The following is a 25,333-nucleotide window of genomic DNA, read 5'->3' as shown; positions in this document are numbered from 1 at the left end:
CATGTCTTGGAGTTGGAGCACTGTCACAGAAATAGTACTTTCTTGACACTTGGTAATGGTGAGGCCAGTCCTAGCCATTCATCTTTCAAGTGAGAACATTGATCCAGTGACTGTCTATTACAGGGACTTTTTTTTCCTATTATGGCAAATGATGGATGTAGAGATACTTATTTTTTTCCTGTCTCAGGACAATTATTGGCTTACTGTATTCTCACAGACCTGTTGTATATTTCACCTAGAGTTAGCTTATCAGTAAAAGCACAATGGAATTGAATTAAGAATATAGGTGTCTTCAGTTTTCTTCCTCCCACTAACATTTGTGTCTGCAATGTTAGCAGCCCTGCAGCTTACTGGGCAGGCATATGTGAGATATAAAATAATGTAAATGAAGTACAGGTTGAACCTCTCTCATCTGGTACCTGTGGGACTGACCTGTACCAGATGAGAGAATTTTCTAGACGACAGGAGGTCAGTATTTTCTAGCTCGTTACCAACACTACTTCTGCTTACTGGGCCCTTTGAAAACATTCAGGGGTAAATTACAGCGAAATAACAGCACAGAACACTGAGAGCCAGGACTGGCTGTAAACAAACTTTATGGGACAATGGGAAACTTGGCCACACCCACAAAAAGTGGTTGTCCATCTAACTACTATCATGCTGGAGCATGGAGTTTGCCAGATGAGAGAGTTCCAAACTAGAGAGGTTCAGCTTGTACAGAACTAAAAAGACAGTGACTTCTGTGGTGCTGAATGTTAAGATTCATTTACTGATCCAAAGCTGTCTCCAGTTACAGAAAATCTTGAAGTTTGCTGAAATACAAAATCAATATTCGATTTTGTTTCTCCTAGCCCTCTGACCTCAGCTCCTTTAGGGAGTGTTAGTTTTGAAAATAAAACTTGAGCTGTTGGACTTGGTTTTCTTGCAGACATTTCCAGATATTTACAATGATAGAACATATATAACAATATCTGTATTAACTTACTGTTGATATTTGAGCTGGTAAGGAAGTGGAGGTTTGAATGTGTGACATGTCTAGCTAACATTGCAAAGTCCGATACCATTGACCTCTGGAGGCAACAGTGCAAACTTAAGAACACCACACATGATATGCTGCTGCCAGCTTTAAGTTGACACTCTCTAGGTAGCAACATACATTCCTAAATACAGACCTTGACAGCCCTGTTCCCTGTAAGTGGAGCAGGAGAGATTCAGGTGCTGCCCAGCTGATTCGCAGAGCACCCACAGCCAGCAATGTGTGTTTCTTTCTGTGTGTGCTCCACTTCTACACCTACATGGAAAGAATTCAAGGGAACACTGCTGAATAGGTTATTGTTCAGAGTAATAGGTCTAATCAGACTGGTGCTGTAGGATTGTTGCCTTGTTTTCTACTCTGTTAAATCCATACTACCCAAGAACTCCTTTTCAGGTACCAGCTCCTTTGCTCTGAAAAGGCCATTTGAAGATGGATTAGGGGATGATAAAGATCCAAATAAAAAGATGAAGCGGAACTTGAGGAAAAGTAAGTGCTGTTTGTGTCTTTCTGGCTTCAAGGTGCCAGTGTTGATTATAGTAGAAGCTGACACACAAGAGACGAAAGATTCTTTGGAATGGGGGCGAGGAGGGGGGAGGGGCGCCCTCTGTCTCACCCTGCTCAGAACATCAAACTTCTCTGCTTAAGGCAGGCATTGAATTTTTTTGTGTACTTTGGACTGACAGGCTCAAGTCGCTGAGAAGGTTACTCTAGCAGGTGATGTGAAAACTTAGGCTGTCCAAAGAGTGCAGGTGTTTTGTTTGTAGTGTCTGGCTGGCAGTTGTCTCCTGCTTGTTCAGACCAAGACCTCTCAACATGTAGTGTAGAATTTATTGGTCATACTCCCCACTGCACACATGAGAGAGGTGCTGATTCTATTGATAAATCATGTGTATGTGCAAACCAGGAGGTTTTTTTTTTTCTTCATTAAGGTGAACACATTGCACCTGGTGTTTGGTTTCATAAGGGATCTGGCTGCATTCTCGGTGCCAAATGACCTATGAAGTCTCATAGCATGTGATGGCAATCAGGAAGAACCTGACTGATTGGTTCTTAGCTCTACAGGGATTGAGTAGCAATGATCATGACTCACTAGGGGAGTGGATGGCTGGATGTTTCATTCATTCATCTTTTATACTGCACTTAACTGCTCAGATAGATGGTGCTTTAGAAATGCAAAGCATTACACTTCTTTCTTCTGTTAACTTTTTTTTTTCCTTCCTGCCCTCTCCCATAAAGTCCTAGACAGTAAAGCAATAGATCTCATGAACGCGCTGATGAGACTGAACCAGCTCAGGCCAGGGCTTCAGTATAAGCTTCTGTCACAGTCTGGTCCAGTCCATGCTCCAGTCTTCACAATGTCTGTAGATGTTGATGGGACGACTTATGAAGCATCAGGACCATCTAAGAAAACGGCCAAGCTCCATGTGGCAGTGAAGGTAAGGCTGAGGCGGAGACCTGAATATGAGTCAAGTTGCCAATTCTAGCCCTAGATCCTGAAACACACAGAAGCTACATCTACACTAGCATTCCTCTTTCAAAAGAGGCATGCAAATGAAGGAAATTGAAAATGCAGATGAGACATAGATTTCCATATCTGGCACCTCATTTGCATATTCTTTCAAAAGAAGAAAAAAAGCAGTGCAGACGCAGTTCTTTTGAAAGTAATCTCCATCTTCGAAAGAACCCTCCTTTTTTGTTTAGGAAGACATGTTCTTTCGAAGATGGGGATTACTTTTAAAAGAGCTGAGTCTACACTGCTTTTCTTTTGAAAGAAGAATGTGCAAATTAGGTTCCAGATATGTAAATTTGCCTCATTTACATTTTTATTTCCTTCATTTGCATGCCTCTTTCCAACGAGGAATGCTAGTGTAGATGTAGTCAGTATGAATATGCTTAAAACTATCAATGGGCAAAACCCCTAAGGAGAGACAGTGCGGACCAAACCCAAGCTATTAATGGCTGTCTTGGGCCTCTTCAAAGTGCTTTTGCACTCAGAGATCCCCTGGGGAACAGGTAAGAGGGGAAAAGTGAACTTAACTGTCCATGCCTTCGGAGGTCAGTGTGTGGAATGATAACTGATAGAGTTTGGGTGGGGTCTGTGTTTTAGCTTTATTTTTTTGTGATTTCCCTTGCTAGTTAGAAACTAGGGCGATGGCTCATCTATCTGTTGTTCTCCTTACCTCTGGCTGCCTATCTGTCTGTATTTGTTGTTGGATTGTGGGCTCCTTGGAGCAATGGCCTTGCCTTTGTGAGTGTTTGGATATCACCTAGCACATCATAGGTGCTACAGTAAGTAAACTGAAGATGCTGAATCACAGCTTGTTACCAAGAGGTGGCCCATCAGTATAAGGCAACCTGAGCACAATTCTCCATTTTTCCCCATTCCAGAGCCTCTGTGAGAGAAAGCTAGAGTTGGTAAACAGTAGGATTTGAATCGGTATCTAGTAAATAAAAATGGGCACCTCAGTCCTTCCCCTGCAAATTTGTACAGATTAGGCTCTGGTGTTCCAGACCTTCCCTGTGTGCATTGCTGAGAAGGAAGGAAAAAGTTGTCTGCATACTGCAAAAACAATGCAAGAATCTGCAGCTGCAGTTGCAAGAACAAACCCATCTGTCACCTGCGCTTCATTTCATGTAGTTTGAGTGAACTTCCTTTTCAAAAGGTTCATCTGGCAACTTCCAGTTTTCTTTTGATTTAGGAATTTGAAAATCTCATTGTCCCTTTTGCTTTCATACTCAAAGCATTCACACGTGTTTGACAGAATGTATCATTCTGGGGGAGATCTAGCTTTGTATGTGTTCTTTCATCCCATCCTTCTCACACCTACATTTTGACCATATAATTTTTTTAATACAATTAAGAATTCTGCCTTAAAAAGCAGGATTTTATCTCTGCCTTCCTCCTGCAGGGCCCTTCTGTGACTGGACCCTCCTTCAGCCCCAGTTTCCCCAAATTTACCCACCCAGCAGGCTATGCTTTGGAGCCACACTTTCAGGCTGGCCCTGCAGAGCCGAACAGTACTGCTCCCTGGCAGCCTAGGCGCTTACGCTTGGAGATAATGGAGCTAAACTGGCATCTTTCAATTGGTAGGATTCACTGTTTAGATACTTAAATGCTCTAAATCTGCGATTGCCTTTGAAAGGCAAGTGAGGGTGTTACACCCTTACCCAAAAATGGGGGCAGGAACGGAGCTGTCTGTGATTGCAGTGCTTTTTCCTACAAACACTGGGGGGCAGAAGGCAGGTCTGGTGAAGCAACCTGTGCTCCAGATCAGAAGGGATTCCTTATGCTGTTTCCAGTTCCATGGTCAGTGTTGGGTACCCATGACCATTTCTGTAAGCTTTACTTTGAGGCCAGAATTCCAGGGGCCCCAGCTTGGCATTTGAATTGATTCACAACTATGTTTTGTGCCAGCTGAACTTTACAGGATAGGAACAGAGAGGAAGCCATGCTAGTCTATACACTATCAAAACAAAAAGCAGTCAAGTAGCACTTTAAAGACTAGCAAAATAGTTTATTAGGTGAGCTTTCGTGGGACAGACCCAGTTCTTCGGACCATAGCCAAACCAGAACAGACTCAATATTTAAGGCACAGAGAACCAACACAGGTTCTCTGTGCCTTAAATATTGAGTCTGTTCTGGTTTGGCTATGGTCCGAAGAAGTGGGTCTGTCCCACGAAAGCTCACCTAATAAACTATTTTGCTAGTCTTTAAAGTGCTACTTGACTGCTTTTTGTTTTTACAGGATAGGGTTTGCATAGGCAAATCAGAGTCAGTCACAGAACTGGCGTTATCGGTATGTATGGTGGGGCGTCTTCCCCATCTCCTCTGGAGATCTCCTGGGGAGAATAGCAGTGATAAAATCAGGTTCCATTGTCGTCACCCACAAAGCAGCTGGTTAAGCCCAGGAGGTCTGAAATACTTCACATTCATGTGCAGATGAAATAGCCAATTAACCATCACAGCTCCATTTGCCTGGATCTCCTTTACTGGTTGACTGCTGTGTACATCTCTGATTAGGCCACCGACAGTATGGAGACCAACTTGCAGCTTTGGCTATGTTTGTTAGCTGATGTTCTTGAAACAACTGCAGATGGGAGACCTTTTCTGTCTAGCCAAGATTTTTATCTTTAGGTTTCACTTTAGCATTTACTCAGTGTTATATTTCAGGTTCCCAAAAAGCAGATACTATATGGGTGGGGGTGACTACAGTTAGGGGTGCTGCAGGGTCTACTTGAGATGGAGATAGTCACTGGAGATGAGGGGACAGTGTTGTTCCCTGTCACAGGGGGGCAGGACCAGCCATCAGCTGCTATCCAGAGCACAAGCCCATGATACAGTGATGGTCATCAGTCAGCACAGGATCCCTTCCCCCAGGCTGAGAGCTGGAGCCTGGATGGTCGGCATCTGGCAGCTTGGACTTGCAAGGGGAATGGACCAATTTGGGAGTCTTCAAGCTTTTCTGCTTTGCAAAAATCCAGGAAGTTCCCTGCTTGAAAACCTCTCTGACAGAAGAAAGCAGGTTCCAGAAAGAGGTTCTGTCCAGGACAATCCAAACATGTAGTTAGTAACCCCTGCATTTGCTGCCACTTTGGAAACTGGAGAGTTAACATCTGGGCTTGATGCTACATGTGTAGCGTCCCATAGTGCAGATGGCCTGGTGTTTCAGTTCCTATGAGGCACTTTGTCCTTGCTTTGCAAACTTGTATGTGCTGAGCTCAGAGGAACTTAAGATGCAGAACAGAATGTCTTGGTCACACTGTCAAGTAGTGTTACACTGTGGATGTGGTCTAACTGGAGTTGTAAATAGCTAACTGCTTTGAATATAGAACCCCATGTTTTATAGGTTGAATTTTAATACCATATTATACAAGGGAGCCTCAGTTTGGAAAATGCTGTTTATGAGCTGCTGGTGCATTTGACACTGGAAACTCTCAATTATATTTTGCTGCTTGGGCAGGCTGGGACCCCTTCTCCCGTTAGTACTCGATTTTTCACTGTAGGTTGAAAAACTAACTCCAAAGTGAGTTACCTCCTGAAGTGTGTGTGGTCTTTTTACTACTGTACAATCAGCCTTGCATTCACTTCCAAATCCCAGACTGGTTTTACATTTCATTTAATGTTGTTTGGTATAGGTATTACAAGCAATGGGCTATCCAACTGGCTTTGATGCAGATATCGAATGCATGAGCTCTGATGAAAAATCAGATACTGAAGGCAAAAATGAGACTGTGTCTTCAAACTCAAGCAATAATACCGGAAATTCTACAATTGACACCTCCTCTACCTTAGAGGTGGGTATTCACTGAAGAACTCACAATGGCAGAGAGCTTTCCATGAGGACAAGAGTCTTGGGTAGTTAAGGCTGTGGACTGGGAATCAAGAGATCTGATTTTAGTGCCCAACTCTGCCACACACTACCAGTGAGGCCATGGGCACATCCCTTCTATCTCTGTGTGCCTCTTTTCCTGAGCTGTACAGCGAGGGGCTTTCTCTTTTTTAATGCCCATATTTAGACTTGTAAGCTCCACAGGATACAGACAGTCTTACTGTGTATCCAGCACACTGAGGCCTCAATTTTGGTACATTTGTAACACAAATAATTAACAGGTGTAAGATTTTTCTATGCTAGAACTCCTCATTGTTTTAGAGCTGATTTTACATTAAAAATACTTATAAAATGACAGAAGTAGCACAAAGAATCGGTATGAATTTAAGTAACGTGAAAGGCATTATCATGCCTTTAAATGTGTGGTTATTTTGAATGGACCAGAAAAATGTTATAGTTTAGAGTTATGCTAACTTAATTTTAGGACTTGTGCCTTAACCAAGCAACTCAAAAGAGCAAATTCTACTTCTGTTTTCCCACTGAGTTAATGGGATATGTAGTGTTTCTGAAAGGATCACATTTCTTAACTTGACCTGCCTTTGCTGAACGTTTCTGGAGTTTGGTCTTAAGTGTAGAAGTCCGGGGTGAAGCAGGAGCCCACATTCTGAGACCCAATGAGCCCAGGCCCAAATATCTATGGTACAGTTTTACACCCCCATGAACTGTGTCCCTTACCCTGGCTAGCTGCAGCCATACCAGCGGTCTTTTTTTTTGCAGTGTAGATGTACTTTTAGGCCCTGTCCTTGTCACCTTCCCTCTCTTTGTTTCTACCACTAATCTTCATAACCCTCCCCAGGAATTCTAGGGATGTGTTTGGTAAGCATGGAAGCAGGAGCTCTGATTTGGATTTTCATTGCTGCAGCTGATATCTTTGTCACGCACTCAGGAAGTTGTTCAGATAAATAGATAAGACTCTTGCCTTATTTTTAGATGTATTGCCTCTTTGAAATGTGAGTGGTTTTTTGCTATAAATATCAATTTAAGTAATCCACCTGCCCTGTGGCTTTGTAGTACACTGAAATGTGAGTTTCTTTATAGCTTAACCCATTTAGATAATGATTTCAAACTTAGATCCAGACAATGTATAATCACTAAGGCTGAGATTTTTATCAGTGATTTTAAATGGAAGTCACAGGATGTGAGCAATAAACTATAAATTGCAGAAGCCTGTGGCATGGGGCTGGAGCCCAATTTCCTCCCAGTGCTCTCAGGGGGAGCCCCCCCCACTACGCATCAGGGTAGGAATAAATGCTCAGTTTTTAGACTGGAGAGGTAACTAGTGATGTTCTCCGGGTGTCTGTAGTGGGACATATTCATAAATTATCTGGGAAAAGGTGTGAATGGCGATGTGGCAAAAATTAAGATAGTTAAAAGCAGACTGTGAAGATCTTCTAAAGAATCTTACGCAACCAGGGACAGGGCATATAAAATGATTCTCTCTAAATTAGCTGTTACCACTTAAGAAAGATCTTTGAGTCATTGTGAATAATTCTCTGAAACATCTGCTCAAGGTGCAGCAGCAGTGAGAAGGAACAGAGTGTTGGGAATCATTAAGAAAGGGATAGTTTCTCCTATTTTCTATCATATTGCCTCTGTATGAATCCAGTGTATGCCCACCTCTTAAATACTGTGTGCAAATGTGACTGCCCCATCTCAAAGTTATATTAGAATTGGAAAAGGTTCAGAAAAGGACAACAGAAATTATTAGGGGTTTGGAATGGTTACCACAGGAGGAGACAGAACTAAAACCGGGGCTTTTCAGCTTGGAAAAGAGAGGACTAAGACGGGATTTGATAGATGTCTATAAAATTATGACTTCATGTTGTGAAGGCCAAGATTATAACATAGTGCAAAAACAAACTAGAGTTTTTCAAAGAAGATATGTCTATTGGTGGCTATTTGCGAGGATGGGCACGGCTGGTTTTCCGTAGCTTCTGTCTGCCAATCCATGAGAGGATCAACCCTCTTATTCTATGACATCTTACTTAGCTGAAGAGCTTGTGGTGAAAAAACATGCCCAAAGGCTTTTTGAAAATCTAAATGCACTATAGCCACAGGATTCTCTTTGTCCACATGCTTGTTGACCCCCTTTGCAATGCTGCGTGTTTATTGCGGGTCTGTCTTTAGAGACCTGGAAAAGGCTGATGTATCAGGAATAACTGGCTGTTGCAGAAACACAAAAGGAAGCGAGTTAATACTGGCCTTTTCCAGGTGGGCAACCAGATGGCTGTTGTAAGGCAGTCCTGCTGTAGATATGTATCTGCCACAAAGAGGTGTTACGATTTCATAATAAATCTTGTATCTCTAGGTAAGAACTCAGGGCCCTATCCTTACGGCAAGTGGCAAAAATCCAGTGATGGAGCTAAATGAAAAAAGAAGAGGTCTTAAATACGAGCTCATCTCTGAGACAGGTGGGAGCCATGATAAGCGCTTTGTAATGGAGGTGAGTGGAGCTGTGCTCTGAAATCTGCACAGGGTTTTGCTAACTGCTTTGGTTCTCTTGGTAGTTTTCTGTTGCTGCTTAATGTTGTTATTCCAGAGCCTTACCATTAGTAATCTTCTACAAGGAGACCCGTAACCTCTTCAGGTTCCTGTGTGTCCCAGTTTGAAAGTGGTTGTGTGGATGGGAGGGAAATGTCCTCCTTGCCTGTGTAGTTCAGCAAAGAGGATAATTTAGTTACAAAAGCCCCTGAAACACATTGCATCCTGGCCATGATGTGGGAAGAGGGCAGAAGGTGCAGAGTAATTCATGGACATTCCTAGTGACACAATATGAGTGCCCTGGTTTGGACCTGATGTAGCCAGCCTAGCCGGGGTTAGGAATGATGTAACAGAGGGAGCCCATTCAGTCTGTGTCCTTTTACTCTGCAGCATTGGGTTCTTGGGCTGACTTACAATCAGCATTGATGGGCTCTGAAGAGAGTACAAGGCAATCAATCTCCTTAGTCAAAGGATAGCCGTCAATCAGACCCTTACAGTGATGGAAGTGTGAAGCTGATTGGCTAGGGCTGGTGCAAGGTTTGGATGAGAGATAAAGCTAAGGTCCTGCCTACCAAAAATTTCTTGGCAACCTTCCCAAATGCCAGAGTATTGATCCCAGCTGAATTCCATCCCAAGTAAATATCTGTGACCTCTTTAAATTCCCCCTTCATGTTCACATTGATATGGGAGTTCTAATATCTGTCCTGCTAAGTAGCTGCATTTCAGTAGTGGTTCAAGTGATAACCTTACCTGTCACACACAGCTGCTGGGTTTAGTTAGTTCTTGATTGTGGAATGCTTTGAACTCACTGAATGAAATACAAGTTCTTCTTCGAGTGTCCCCGTGGGTGCTCCACATTAGTGTCCCCGTGGGTGCTCCACATTAGGTGTCGGGCTCGCCCGGCGCCGCAGATCGGATCTTCCAAGCAGTTTCTGCCGGACCGCGCATGCGCCGGTGCGCGCCGCTCCCCCGCGCGCTCCCGGCCATGTGCGCGATCCGGTCCCCGCCAGTTCCTCTTAACCGCCGTCGGCTGCAGACGGAATCCAACTAGGCTAAGGCCAAGTAGTGTATTCAATGGCTTTATCTGTTTTTTCTTAAAGTTTTTTCAGGCACTTAGGCTACTATAAGCTAGCCGTTTGTTATTTTGTAAAAAAAAAAAAAAAAACAACAACGAACAAGCTAGGAGAGGGACAGCTCAGCCAGTCCCAGTAACAAGCGCCGGAGGCCAGGAGCTAGGGCTATCAGCCCTCCGGCTAAGGCAGACCATCGGACGGGGAAAACGGCACAAAGAAGGTGCTAAGTACCCACTTAAAAACACAAAGACTCACCAACAATGTCCTCTTCAGGCTTTAAAAAAAAAAAAAAAAAAAAAAAAATGCTGCTTCTTGACAAGGCCCTCCAGCCAGAAGTGCCGGAGCGGCCGCAGCAGGAGGGACCCTCCGGGGCCCTTAAAAGGAAAGCTGCCTCCCTCACCCCATCAGCGCAGAAACGGAGGAAAGTATCTCCAGCCCGATCCCTGCCGGCAGCAACAGCGAGCGGGACGGGAGGAGCAAGCAGCCCCCAGCCGCAGCAACAGCTGATCGGCGGCGGCACGGAGAGCCACGTGGAAGCGGCTCAGCCTCCAATACTCAGCCAGCCGCCCCGCACCGCAGGCAGGGCGGCGGCTAAGCAAACGCCGGTACTGGCGGCACCGCAGGCAGCGGCACCGACCCCCGGGGAACCGGCGGTGCAGAGCGCGCAGGCACGCAGCCTGCCGGCACCGGAGGACACCGCACATGCGGCATCGCCCTCGAGCGTGCCGAGCTCGGTGCAGACGGGGCCGGAATCCCCTGTATGCTCCCCAGCCCGATCCCTGCCGGCAGCAACAGCGAGCGGGACGGGAGGAGCGAGCAGCCCCCAGCCGCAGCAACAGCTGATCGGCGGCGGCACGGAGAGCCACGTGGAAGCAGCTCAGCCTCCGATAATCAGCCAGCCGCCCCGCACCGCAGGCAGGGCGGCGGCTAAACAAGCGCTGGTACCAGCGGCACCGCAGGCAGCGGCACCGACCCCTGGGGAACCGGCGGTGCAGAGCGCGCAGGCACGTAGCCTGCCGGCACTGGAGGACACCGCACGTGCGGCACCGCCCTTGAGCGTGCCGAGCTCGGTGCGGACGCCGGAATGCCCTGTATGCCCCCCAGCCCGATCCCTGCCGGCAGCAACAACGAGCGGGACGGGAGGAGCGAGCAGCCCCCAGCCGCAGCAACAGCTGATCGGCGGCGGCACGGAGAGCCACGTGCAAGCGGCTCACCCTTCGATAATCAGCCAGCCGCCCCGCACCGCAGGCAGGGCGGCGGCTAAACAAGCGCCGGTACCACCTACCCCCGGAAAACCGGCGGTGCAGAGCGCGCAGGCACGCAGCCTGCCGGCACCGAAGGACACCGCACATGCGGCACCGACTTCGAGTGTGCCGAGCTCGGTGCGGACGTGGCCGGGATCCCCTGTATGTCAGGGGCGGAGTTACCTCCTCAAGGGAGGGGGAAGACTGCACACAAGAGGAGGCATTGCAGCCCCTCTCCGCACAGGGCTGTGTAGTTGCTTTCTCACAGCCCTCCGCTATGTTGCAGACTCCAACTAGAAGGCAGGGGTCCCCCCCCTCCTTGGCCTACCCAGAGCCCCCTTCTCCATTTCTGCAACCAGCCTCACCCTGGCTGGGACCACCTCCACCCTTCCTGGGATTTGAACCGCTGGACTATTAGGCAAAGTCGCTCTCTCCAGGGTCTCGACGGTCTCCCTCCCCCAGACGCAAAGGGTATGCACCAAGGGAGTGGTCTAGGTCACCTTCCCAAGACCAGTGCTTATACTGCCGTGGTCGCCCCTACCACGCAGGGCATAGACACCATCGGCAATCTACTAGGGAAAGATCCCTACGAACGATCTCGTACCCCCAAGGGCAATTGTGACCGGGGACAGAGACTTAAGCATCTCAGGGGGGACTGGTTATGGAACCCCGAGATTTTTCCTCGCACACCTCTAGTGAGAGGGTGTACCATCATCAGCAGGAACCGGAAGGGTCCAGAAAGACGTACCCCAGCGGTTCCTCGCTTTCCTCCCCGGATGAGGCTACGGCCCCGGGGGGCGTCCATCCTCCGGACGATCTCAAACAGTTCCAAGAGCTGTTTTACGAGGGTGGCCTTCACGCAAGGCTTCCAGACAGCAAAGGTGCAAGAGCAACACCATAAGCTCCTCAAAAATCTGAGACCTCCGGCCTCCTCCAAAATAGCAATACCGCTGATGACGCAATCTTGGAGCCTGCCACTATGATATGGCAGACTCCTGCGACTATTCCGCCTGCCCACAAAAGAGCGAAAAAAAAAAAAAAAAAAAAAAAATACTTCGTGCCCACGAAGGGCATGGAGTTCCTGTTCAGCCACCCACAACCAAATTCTTTGGTGGCGGAGTCGTCGCAACGTGGGGGAATAAACAAACATGCCAAAAAGCTAGAGCTGTTGGGCAGAAAGGTCTACTCCTCCTCCACGCTACTGTTGCCAATGGCAAATTACGCAGCGCATCTAGCGAACCATAATTTCAACAACCACATTAGGTTGACCTCCCTCATGGACTCGCTTCCAGAGGGCACGAAACCAGTGCTCAAGGCCATCATCCGACCATTTTATAACCAGTGGCAAAGGATCACCACAGACACATGGGTGCTGGAGATCATAGCCACGGGGTACGCCATCCCCTCCCAGTTGCTCCCACCGCCATGACCTCCACCCGGGGCCCCACCTCCAGGAGACCTCCCATGTAGCGAGGCTCAAGCAGGAGGTAGACCATCTCATGCTCGTAGGGGCAGTGGAAAGAGTGCCGGAGCAACTGCAAGGGAGAGGGTTCTACTCGAGGTACTTCCTCACGGGGAGGTCCATCTTAGATTTTCGAGGCCTCACCGGTACCTGCGCAAGCAACGTTTTCGGATGATCACAAACGCCTCCATCCTTACGGCACTAGACGATGGAGATTGGTTCGCAGCCCTCGACTTACAAGGTCCTACCGTTTGGGCTCTCCTCAGCCCCCAGAGTCTTCACCAAGACCTTGGCAGTGGTGTCAGCCTACCTGCACAGACAGGGGGTATTTATATTCCAGTATCTGAATGACTGCCTACTCAAAGGGGCCTCAAAGGAGGAGGTACTACGCATAATATGTGTCACAGCAGGCACGTTCTCTTCGCTCGGCCTGCTTATCAATCTGACAAAATCAAAGACAGACCCCACACAAGACATAGAGTTCGTAGGGGCACGCACAAATTCTATTACAGCGAGGGCGTATCTACCAGAGACTCGCTTTCGGGCCATCGGCTCCCTCGCGCAAGGCTTCACCTTCAGCCCTATGGTGCCGGTTCTGACGTGCTTACAGCCGCTGGGCCACATGGCAGCAGCAACGTTTCGTACAACAGAACGCCAGGTTACACATGCGCAGCATGCAGCATTGGCTGGCGAGCGTATACAAACCGGCAGCACACACTGTTCACAGGATGGCGTCGCCCACAACGGAGGTGCGCAAATCCCTGCAATGGTGGGTAAACCCAGAGAACCTGCTAACAAGGGTACCCTTCCACCAACCACACGTATTGGTTTTTCTTACTACAGATGCCCCCCTCATAGGGTGGGGAGCACACATGGGCGAAGAGGTGACGCAAGGGCTGTGGTCCTCTATGGGGCAGTCACTGCACACAAATATACTGGAGCTCAAAGCAGTGTTCAACGCCTGCAGACACTTTCGAGACCAACTGAAAGGCAAGGTAGTCGGGAGCAGTACAGACGATACCTCCACCATGTTTTATATAAATCGGCAAGGAGGAGCTCGGTCCCGTGCCTTATGTGTAGAAGCAGTCCGGTTGTGGAACTGCTGCATCGCCAACAATGTAACCTTGAAAGCCTCGTACTTACCAGGCGCTCGCAATGTGAAGGCAGACCAGCTGAGCAGGCGTTTCGCACTCACGCACGAGTGGCAGATCCGTCCCGATCTGCTGCAACCGATTTTTCCACGCATGGGGTTTTTCCCCAGATAGACCCTGTTTGCTACTCAGCACAACAAGAAGTGCCCACAATTCTGCTCCAGGGCAGGACTGGGACGGGGGTCCCTGAGGGATGCCTTCGCGATCTCATGGAGGGGCCCCCTGCTTTACGCTTTCCCTCCCACAGTGCTCATCCACAAAGTGTTGCAAAAAGCCAGGAGGGAAGGAACCTGAATGATCCCGATAGTCCCAACGTGGGATCGACAGCAATGGTTCCCCCTATTCCTGCGCATGTCGGACCGGCCACTGAGGTCCCCTCCGGTGGCGCGGGATCTGCTCACGCAAGCCCAGGGGTCCATAGTGCATCCGCACCCCCAAAGCCTGCGACTACAAACGTGGTTAATCCATGGCTTAGCTCCCTAGAGAGCACATGCACGGAGGAAGTGCAGCAAGTCCTAGAAAGTAGCAGGAGGACTTCCACCAGGAAGACCTTCAAGCAGAAACGGACTCGCTTTACGGCATGGTGTTCTACCAAACAGCTAGCCCCCTTTCGGTGCCTATGGCTGTGATATTAGAGTATTTACTGGACCTCAAGAGAGGAGGACTCTCGCTATCCTCGTTTCAGGTCCACCTGGCCGCCATTTTGGTGTTCAGACACGAAGAGGAAGGGCACACGGTGTTCGCCCATCCCATGGTTACCAGGTTCTTCAAAGGGCTGGTAAGCCTATACCCCCCTCAGAAACCGCTTCCACCTCTGTGGAACTCGGACCTGGTGCTTAATGCGAAAAGGGGACCACCGTTTGAGCCTTTGGCCACGGTTTCCCTCCGCCTCCTTATGATGAAGACGACCTTTCTTCTCGCAATCACGTCAGCTCGCAGGGTGAGCGAGCTTGAGGCAGTTATGGCAACGCCGCCCTGCGCTGTTTTTCCAAGGAGGCGGTAACCATACGGCTGCATCCAGCCTTTGTTCCTAAAGTTTCTTTCTGAGTTTCATACTAACGAACCTATTGTTTACCCTTGTTTATCCAAAGCCTCATAACTCTAACAAAGAGGTGCGCCTACACCTCCTGGACGTGAGCAGGCGCTAGCTTTCTATATGGACAGGACCAAGTCCTTCCGGAGAGCGGATAGGCTCCTAGTCTCTATCGCTCCCAAATCAAAAGGAGAATGTCTCTCTTCGCAGAGAATCTCTAAGCACATCGTATCTTGCATAAAAATGTGCTACAAACTCAAAAAGACTCCTTTACTGGCCACGCCCAGGGCTCATTCCACTAGGGCGGTGGCAGCATCAACAGTCTTTTTTCAAGGGCGTTGCGCTAAAAGACATTTGCAGAGTGGCGACCTGGTCATCCTGTGACACCTTCGCCAAACATTACGCCCTTCACAGGGTATTCCAAGAGGATACCCGTCTCTTGGCAGCGGTCCTCTCGGGGACAAGCTGCACATAATCCGATTACCCACCTCCTATCTTGGGTTACTGCTGGGTAGTCACCTAATGTGGAGCACCCACGGGGACACTCGAAGAAGAAAGAAAGGTTACTCACCGTAGTAACGGTGGTTCTTCGAGATGTGTCCCCGTGGGTGCTCCACTACCCGCCCATCCTCCCCGCTCCGGATCTCTGTTTAGTGTTTTGCAGGAGCATCCGAGGCGGTTGGTCAAGGAACTGGCGGGGACCGGATCGCGCACATGGCCGGGAGCGCGCGGGGGAGCGGCGCGCACCGGCGCATGCGCGGTCCGGCAGAAACTGCTTGGAAGATCCGATCTGCGGCGCCGGGCGAGCCCGACACCTAATGTGGAGCACCCACGGGGACACTAATGTGGAGCACCCACGGGGACACATCTCGAAGAACCACCGTTACTACGGTGAGTAACCTTTCTTTAGTTTTTCCCATACTAGGCTTCCTTGTTGTTGTTGTTGTTTTTAAAATGCGATTGTGATTCCAGGTGGGATCTGGTTGTAAATATGAGTTGTCGTTTCCACCAGGAAAAGTACTGGATCTAAATTAACCTCTTGGCTTCAGGTAGAAGTAGATGGGCAGAAGTTCAGAGGAGCAGGTCCAAATAAGAAGGTGGCAAAAGCGAGTGCTGCTTTAGCAGCACTTGAGAAACTGTTTTCTGGGCCTAATGCAGCAAACAACAAGAAAAAGAAGATTCTCCCTCAGGTAAGAATTCCTGGTTGCCCTTTCGTCGTTAGCCCCATTACCTATGTCAGCACTGCCCTGGGGTAGTGCTACACAGTGACTGCTGCAGGGGGACCACATGACTTCAGTCTTTTTTTTTTCTGCAGTTCCATTGGAAGTGTTGTCCTTTGTTATTGTTACTCTGTTAGTCATTTGTAAATTGCACTTAGAGGCCTGAGCTGATGTGAACACAAAAGCCAGAAAACAGTCTGTGCCCCAGAGTGCTGACTGTCTTACCTAGAGAAGATGGGGGGGAGGGGGAGGAGTGAGTTTGCACAAGGTCGCACTGCTGGTCAGTCACTTGTAGAACCCGGGTCTCCTGAATTCAGTCCTGTGCAATACCCACTAGACTGCACTACCTGTCTGGTAGTAATAGAGCTCGGCTTAGCGCATCTTGTTTATAGCCTGGTGATGGACACATCCTCTAGGTTCTAGACTAAATTGAGTGTTGAGCCCAAGCTGTTTAAAGAAGTCCCTTTTCAAATGCAGAATTTCATTGGCTGAGAGGAGGATTAGTTCAATAAAAACTGCATTTCAGACTTCTTTGTGCATTAGATTTTAACAATCCAAATAATTAAAATGGTTCCTGAGAGCCACAGTGATCTCTCCATTCTCTAAAATTAACATGGAACACAATGGAAGCTGATTATCAATGTACTCCTTTCAGAGAGCCACACTCAGGAAAAAAAAAGTCCTGACAGATACAGCTTTGATCTGCTTTGTGTAGGTTAACTAGAATTAGGATTTCTTTTCCAGCCTTTGCAAAAGTGTATTTTATGTTCCATCTTGCTACAGCATAAAATATATTCAGAGAAATTGCCAGCCACTTGTATTTAAGTTCTATATCTAAAAACTAGGTTTATCACAATTCTCCTGGGCGCACTGGGACCTCCAGTTTGTGTATCACGGAAGTTCTTCAGTTTCCATTTTTATTTTAAAATCCAATTAATGAAGAATGTTTTTCCACAAATATGCCAGTTAAGATCCAAGAATGGTCTAAGATCCAAGTGCTCTATTGTGTTTACTCAGTTCTCAGCTCTTTGTAATGAGCCATGTCAAGACTTCCTTATTAAAGCTCTCTGGTGAGCTACATGCAGTTGCCAGTTAGCCTGAAGCTGCCAACAGTGATTGTGGAATGATGTGGTTTGATGCACACCTGCAGACTTTCCCTTCTTTATAATTTTTTTAAAAGTGAAAAATCAGAGTTTTAACAGGAAGTTTGGCCAGAACATCCTGTGGCTAGAACAGAGTTGCCGACACAACAGTAGCTATTGTGTGCTTTGAGTAGCAGAAGAAAAAAATTAAGAAAAGGCATTTACTGAGTAGGACAAGCAGATGGAGCCAGAAGGTAATTAAGGCATAAGATAATTATAATTAAGATCTAAAGAGAGAAAATAAATGATTTATTCAGACATGTAAAAGAGGAATAGATTGTAAGGTGGGTAGGAAGGATGTATTCTTAACACTAGAGACACAGCATTTAAAACGGATAGGATCTTAGTAGCTAGGAATGAAAATGGCTTGTTATGTGAAGTGCATAAACAGTTGTTAAAAGGTTAATGGAGAAAAATTGTTTTTAAACTGTCAGGATAGGACAAGAAGAAATGCGCTTAAATTGCAGCAAAGGAGGTTTAGGTTGAACATTAGGAAAAACTTATTGTCAGGTATAGTAAAGCACTGGAATGGATTGCTTTGGGAGACTGTGGAATCTCTATCACTGGGGATTTGTAACAGCAGGTTTAAACAAGCTGTCAGGGATGAGTGCAGGGTACTGGAGTAGATGACCTCTCTTGGTCTTTTCCAGTCATATAAGTCTATGAAAATCAATGCCCATGTGAGAGCATGGGAAAAGATCTATCAGATTGAATGGTTACTTGTACATACTCGCCCGAAGAGAGGGTAACTATGGCTGTGTCTTCACTAGAGCCAGCATTCACACTTGAGAGATCGATGCACTGGAGTTGATTTAGCAGATCTACTGAAGACTCTAAATCGACTTCAGATTGCTCTCCATTGGGATCCAGTGCTCTGTACCAGATGAGAGTAAGGAAAATCGATGGGGGAGTGTCTCCTGTTGAACCACCATGGTTGACTTACTATGGTGGTCTAGACAGAACCTATGTATTTCACATGTAATTCCTATCTAATGAGTTTAACTTCAAGCAACCAAGATTCCTAAAATATGAGAGTCAAAATCAGTGGTCAGACTTTGAAATGTGCCAGTCACCTGACAGCTCCCAAAGTGCTTAACACTTGTGAACATCTAGTAACCCAGTAAATGAGGCCTAAGGGCATGTCTATACCAACAGCTGGTAGCAAGCTTTGGTGTGCGTCTACCCTGCACTAGCTGGCAGCAGACTAACTCTTGCCCATTGTTTGTTTAATCCTTCCAGAAATGTGACTAGATCAGCATATATTAGCTGTTGATATGCATCAGCAGAGTCCACATGGACGCTTCATGTGTGGCAAGCTAGTGTCCAGCTAGCCATGAGCTAAATGTGGTGCAGGCAAGCACCAAGTATAACTTGAGGAGCGTAAAGATAGGGTTTTTTTTTTTAAAAAAAAATTCTTAGCCAGGCTTCCTTATTTCATTTGGGGTGGAATCCTGGCTCTGTTGAAGTTAATAAGGCTGGTATTTGATCATCGCTATGTTACAGGGGAAACACTACAATAAAATGCCAATATTTCTGTCCTCCACCCCAGCTTGACTCCCTCAGCTCTTAGCTCAGCACTTCATGAGGCAGGACACAGCCAGGCTGCACAGCACTTTAAACAGCCAGCATGCTGGAGAGGAGAATGGAGGAGTGAGAAATAAGGTCAACATCCTCCACTTCTCTCCTTGGTACTTCAGCCTCACCAGTGTCAAGGATGTAACAAATCCACCTTTGCAGCAGTCACTCCACATCTCTGCAGCTCCTCCAAGGAGAGCGAGATGGAGATTAGTAGCAGAGTGTGGGTACCTATCAGTGATCAGAGGAACATCGAGACACAGCCATGAGAAAAAGGTCTCATCTCTTCCCCAAACTGCTCTCCAAGTAAGAGCACCGATTACTGTGCTATCTGAATGAAAGATGCCTGTTGGCATAGATGCCAGTCTGCCGTTTGTTCTGTCCAGGGAAGGAGATTCTGTCAATTGAGAGAACTTGTGAGCTTGCCTGTGCCCCAGCTCTGCAGAGCTGCATTTCAGTATGTAATGGATATGAACTATCTTTGACAAGTCTGGTGGGCTGAACGTATCAGTAGTGGGATTTCATACACATCCTTCAGTTGGGTGTGACAGGCTTGCCTGCTGCTTTCATGTTCTGCATTGTGCCTTTTTTTATTCTGCACAGACTAAAGGGGTTGTAAATACAGCTGTGTCTGCGGCCGTCCAGGCTGCTCGAGGCAGAGGACGAGGCGCTTTAACACGAGGGGCATTTGTCGGGGCAGCTGCTGCTACTGGATACATAGCACCAGGTATGTCATGGCACTAATAGTGAAGGGTCCATCAGTCCTGACTGTTGGTGGATGAACTGTGGCTGCTGATGTTCACCTGTCTGTGGGCCAGACTAATCCATGCTAGTTACCTGTTTAGTTGTGTAGTATTTGAGCCACATGGAGAGAATTCATGGGTATTTAAAGGGAAAAGCCAGAGAGTCTGTAGTGCTGGAAACATATCTTCCTTGCCATTTATTGTGCATGGATGATGAGCAGATACCTGTCCAGTTCCAGTGTTTTCCCCAGGGCTTTGCAACTGTGATATTTGCCTTTCTCATAATTCTCTTGCCATGGTAGGATTCCTACCACTCTGTGCTCAGTTGTAACACCTCCTGGATGATGTGCCTCATAGCATTACGATTGGCTTTACCAAGAGTTTCTCATTTGAGATAATTGTTCCTGTAGGCTGATGTAATCATAAATATTAAAAACCAGTAGTTTGTTTTTAATGGACTTGAATGTTGTTTCTAAAGCTGCTTTTCTGTGTGAGGAGTCATTTCTGGGACGAGGTAACCTGCTAGGGGCGTGGTCCTTGCCAGCATGGAATTCTTCCAGAAGTAGGGTTAATTGCCCAGCCCTCATACTTGTTAAGCCTTTATTTCTCTTGGCTTATATACCGCTTTCCTCTTCAGTCTCCCCACCACTCCACCCTCGCCTTCCTCAAAAAAAGCTTTACCAGATGTGGACAAAAATCCCTTGCCAAAAGCGAGTGGTACCGAGTCTTAATGAAATAGCAAGAAGTAATAACCAAGAACAGTGTTGTCAACATTCTTTTATATTCAGCAGCCAAATATATTCTCTAACTTTGCATTCCTCCTATCCGATTGGTTTATTGTTTTTAAGCTCCCATCAGTGCCTACTTTACAGGGCCAGCTGCGGGGGTGGAGGGTGTGGGGGGGGGAGGGCGGCCTCCAATTTAGACATTTGTTAATGTTTTGACATTTGAAGTATCACCATTTGTATTTTATGCACATCTCTCAATAATTAGTGCATTTGCACAGAAAAAGGCTAGAAAAACATTTGCTCTTCTTCGAGTGTCCCCGTGGGTGCTCCACATTAGGTGTCGGGCTCGCCCCAGCGCCGCAGGTCGGATCTTCCTAGCAGTTTCTGCCGGACCGCGCATGCGCCGGTGCGCGCTGCTCTCTTGTGCACTCCTGGCCACGTGCGCAATCCGGTCCCTGCCAGTTCCTCTTTAACCGCCATTGGCTGCAGATGGAATCCGCTCAGGCTATGGCCAGAGTTAGCGTATTTAACGTTTTTAATTGTTTTAAAGTTTCTTCAGTCTTAGATTAAGTTAGTTGGTTGTTGTTTTCAAAAAAAAAAAAAGGAAAGGAAAGGAATTCACAGCTTCCAATCCTAGTAACAAGCGGAGCACCGGAGGCCAGGAGCCTAGGGCCATTAGCCCTCCTGCCGCGGCAGGCTTTATCCGAGAGGGGAACAAGCACAGAGAAGGTGCTAAGTACCCTATTAACAACTCAAAGTCTCACCACAATGTCCTCCTCAGGATTCAAGAAGTGTGAGTCGTGCCGTGAGGCGATGCCAGCGTCTGATGGGCACAGTCAGTGTATAAGGTGCTTGGGGGAATCCCATGTCACTCAGAAATGTTCCTTCTGCGCCAAGTTAACAGCCAGAGCAAGGAAGGACAGGGAAATGCTGCTGTTCGACAAGGCCCTCCAGCCAGACGTGCTGGAGCGGCTGCAGCAGGAGGGACCCTCTGGGGCCCATAAAAGGAAAGTCGCGTCCTTAACCCCATCAGTGCAAAAACGGAGGAAAATCTCCCCAACCCAATCCCTGCCGGCAGCAACAGCGAGCGGGACGGGTGGAGCGCACAGCCCCCAGCCGCAGCTACAGCTGATCGGCGGCGGCGCGGAGACGCACGTGGCGGAGGTTCAGCCTCCGATGCTCAAACAGCTGCCCCGCACCGCGGGCAGGGCGGCGGCCAAGCAAGCGCCGGAACCGGCGGCGCCTCAAACAGCGGCACCGACCCCCCAGGGAACCAGCGGCGCAGAGCGCGCAGGCACGCAACCTGCAGGCACCGGGGGAGACCGCCCGCGCGGCACCGCTGAGGAGCGTGCCAAGCGTGGTGCAGACTACGGGGCCGAGATCCCCGACGCGTCAGGGGGCGGAGCCACCCCCACAGGGGAGGGGAAAGGCAGCACACAAAACACGGCACCGCAGTCCCTCTCCAGACAGGGCTGCAGAGCTGCTTTCTCTGAGCCCTCCGCTCGTGCTGCGGACTCCAACGAGAAGGCAGGGGTCACCCCTAGCCTATCCGGAGCCCCCATCTCCATTTCTACAGCCAGCCTCCCCATGGCTTGGACCACCTTCGCCCTTCTTGGGCTTCGAGCCATTTGAGTACTTTCGCAAATCGGTCTCTCCAGTGTCCCATATCTCCAGAAGATCTCTCTCCCCCAGACGTAGGGGGTATGCACCAAGGGAGTGGTCCAGGTCACCATCCCAGGAGCAGTGCCCGTGTTGCCATGGTCATAAGAACATAAGAATGGCCATACTGGGTCAGACCAAAGGTCCATCCAGCCCAGCATCCCATCTGCCGACGGTGGCCAATGCCAGGTGCCCCAGAGAAGGAGAACAGAAGACAATGATCAAGTGATTTATCTCCTGCCATCCATCTCCTGCCCTTGTTCTGAAGGCCAGGGCACCATACTTTATCCCTGGCTAATAGCCATGTATGGACCTAACCTGCAAAAATTTATCAAGCTCTTTTTTAAACCCTAATAGAGTCCTGGCCTTCACAGCCTCCTCGGGCAAGGAGTTCCACAGATTGACTGTGCGCTGTGTGAAGAAAAATTTCCTTTTATTAGTTTTGAACCTACTACCCATCAATTTCATTTGGTGTCCCCTAGTTCTTGTATTATGGGAAAAGGTAAATAATTTTACTATATTCACTTTCTCCACACCATTCATGATTTTATATACCTCTATCATATCGCCCTTCAATCGCCTCTTTTCCAAACTGAAAAGTCCCAGTCTCTCTAGCCTCTCCCCATATGGGACCTGTTCCAAGCCCCTAATCATCTTAGTCGCCCTTTTCTGAACCTTTTCTAATGCCAATATATCTTTTTTGAGGTGAGGAGACCACATCTGCACACAGTACTCAAGATGTGGGCGTACCATAGTTCTATATAGGGGAAGTATGATATCTTGTCTTATTATCGATCCCTTTTTTAATAATTCCTAACATCCTATTTGCTTTACTAACTGCTGCTGCACACTGCGTGGATGTCTTCAGAGAACTATCCACTATAACTCCAAGATCCCTTTCCTGATCTGTCGTAGCTAAATTTGACCCCATCATGTAGTACGTGTAATTTGGGTTATTTTTTCCAACATGCATTACCTTACACTTACCCACATTATAGGTCGCCCCTATCATGCGGGGCATAGACACCATAGGCATGCTACCAGGGACAGATCCCCACAGACGGTCCCGTATCCCCAAGAGCAATCACGAACGGGGTCAGAGACTCAGATATCTCAGGGGAAGTTGGTTCTGGAACCCCAGGATTTTCCCTCGCAAGTTTCTAGCAAGCGGATGTACCACCGTCAACAGGACCCAGAGGGGTCCAGAGAGGCGTACCCTAGCGGTTCCTCACTGTCCTCCCCGGATGAGGCTATGGCCCCGGGGGACATCCATCCTCCGGACGATCTCAAACAGTTCCAAGAGCTGTTTAAGAGGGTGGCCTTCATGCAAGGCATCCAGACAGCAGAGGTGCAAGAGAAGCACCATAAGCTCCTTAAAAGTCTGAGACCTCCGGCCTCCTCTAAAATAGCCGTACCGCTTGACGAAGCAATCTTGGAGTCCGCCACCACGATATGGCAGACCCCTGCGACTATCCACCTGTCCACAAGAGAGCGGACAAGAAATACTTCGTGCCGGCGAAGGGCATGGAGTTCCTATTCAGCCACCCGCAACCAAATTCTCTGGTGGTAGAATCGTCTCAACAGAGATCAAAAACGTCTCAGTTCAAAACAGGGGGAACAGACAAAGATGCCAAGAAGCTAGAGCTGTTAGGCAGAAAGGTCTACTCCTCCTCCACTCTACTGTTGAGAATGGCAAATTACGCAGCGCATCTAGCGAACCACAATTTCGACAACTACTCTAGGTTAACCTCCCTCATGGACTCACTTCCAGAGGACAAGAAGCTGGTGCTCAAGGCTATCGTGCAAGAAGGCTACGCGGCCTCGAGGACGGGAGTTCAGATCGCCCTGGATGTTGCGGACACAGCAGCATGTTCAACAGCTACAGCAGTGGTAATGCGAAGGGAGTCCTGGCTCCAAACGTCGGGTATACCGAGGGATCTGCAGGCAAAGATCGTCGATCTCCCCTTCGACACGCAGAAGCTGTTTGCTGAATCAACTGACTCGGTCCTTCATTCCAGTAAAGACTCAAGAGCCATTCTTAGGACCTTGGGGATCTACACCCTTCCCTACAGAAAGAAAAAGTACTACCCTCAGCAAAGGCGGTACCAGTATCAGGCACAGCGTCCCCAGTACCACAGGGGTTACGAACACGGGCGACATCAACAGCATCAACAATTTAGAACTCCCAGGCGACATTCCCAACAGAGCCGTGCATCCTCGGGGCAGGGCCAAAGGCCACAAGTTTGACACACAGATCCAGGGCTGCGCCATCACTACCATCGCACAATGTCATCCGAAGCTGTTATTCCACCATCACCTCCGACCATTCTACGACCAGTGGCAAAGGATCACTACAGACAAATGGGTGCTGGAGATCATAGCCATGGGGTACGCCATCCCCTTCCAGTCGCTCCCACCGCCACGACCTCCACCCAGGCCCCCACCAGCAGGATGCCTCCCACAAAGCGAGACTCAAGCAGGAGGTAGACCATCTTATGCTCATAGGGGCAGTGGAAAGAGTGCCGGAGCAACTGCAAGGGAAAGGGTTCTACTCCAGATACTTCCTCACAGAGAAAAAGACAGGAGGCTGGAGGCCGATCTTCGAGGCCTCAACCAGTACCTGCGCAAGCAACGCTTTCGGATGATCACAATCGCCTCCATCCTCACGGCACTGGACGATGGAGATTGGTTCGCAGCCCTCGACTTACAAGACGCGTATTTTCACATAACTATCCATCTGGCTCACCGACGATTCCTCCGGTTCATGGTAGGCAAAGAACATTTTCAATACAAGGTCCTACCGTTCGGCCTCTCCTCGGCCCCCAGAGTCTTCACCAAGACCTTGGCAGTGGTGTCAGCCTACCTGCACAGACAGGGGGTATTTATATTCCCGTATCTGGATGACTGCCTACTCAAAGGGGCCTCGAAGGAGGAGGTACTACGCATGATACGCGTCACAGCAGGCACGCTCTCTTCGCTCGGCCTGGTTATCAATCTGGCAAAATCAAAGATAGACCCCACACAGGACATAGAGTTCATAGGGGCACGCATAAATTCTATTACAGCGAGAGTGTATCTACCAGAGACACGCTTTCGGGCCATCGGCTCCCTCGTGCAAGTCATCACCTTCAGCCCTACGGTGCCAGTTCTGACGTGCTTACAGCTGCTGGGCCACATGGCAGCAGCGACGTTCGTAGTACAGAACGCCAGGTTACACATGCGCAGCATGCAGCACTGGCTGGCGAGCGTATACAAACCGGCAGCACACACCGTTCACAGGGTGGTGTCGCCCACGACAGAGGTGCGCAAATCCCTGCAATGGTGGGTAAACCCCAAGAACATGCTAACAGGGGTACCCTTCCACCAACCACAAGTATCGGTTTTTTCTTACTACAG

At 48.4% G+C, this 25,333-nt stretch overlaps 1 protein-coding gene across 9 annotated transcripts in view; it reads left to right on the top strand.

Moving 5' to 3' along the window:
* The window catches only part of STRBP (spermatid perinuclear RNA binding protein), a 117,359-nt gene that overhangs the window by 74,099 nt on the left and 17,927 nt on the right, over window positions 1–25,333 (top strand). For all 9 annotated transcript variants that reach the window (XM_075015721.1, XM_075015720.1, XM_075015725.1 and 6 more), the window contains 6 exons: window positions 1,430–1,522; window positions 2,273–2,472; window positions 6,173–6,331; window positions 8,735–8,869; window positions 15,920–16,060; window positions 19,411–19,534. In XM_075015721.1, coding sequence (XP_074871822.1) covers window positions 1,430–1,522; window positions 2,273–2,472; window positions 6,173–6,331; window positions 8,735–8,869; window positions 15,920–16,060; window positions 19,411–19,534 — 852 coding nt within the window. The remainder of the gene's footprint in view (window positions 1–1,429; window positions 1,523–2,272; window positions 2,473–6,172; window positions 6,332–8,734; window positions 8,870–15,919; window positions 16,061–19,410; window positions 19,535–25,333) is intronic.

The sequence above is a fragment of the Carettochelys insculpta genome, chromosome 21 (genome assembly GCF_033958435.1).
Source record: "Carettochelys insculpta isolate YL-2023 chromosome 21, ASM3395843v1, whole genome shotgun sequence".
Classification (NCBI taxonomy): domain Eukaryota; kingdom Metazoa; phylum Chordata; order Testudines; family Carettochelyidae; genus Carettochelys; species Carettochelys insculpta.
This window is presented reverse-complemented; position numbering and strand designations above follow the sequence as displayed.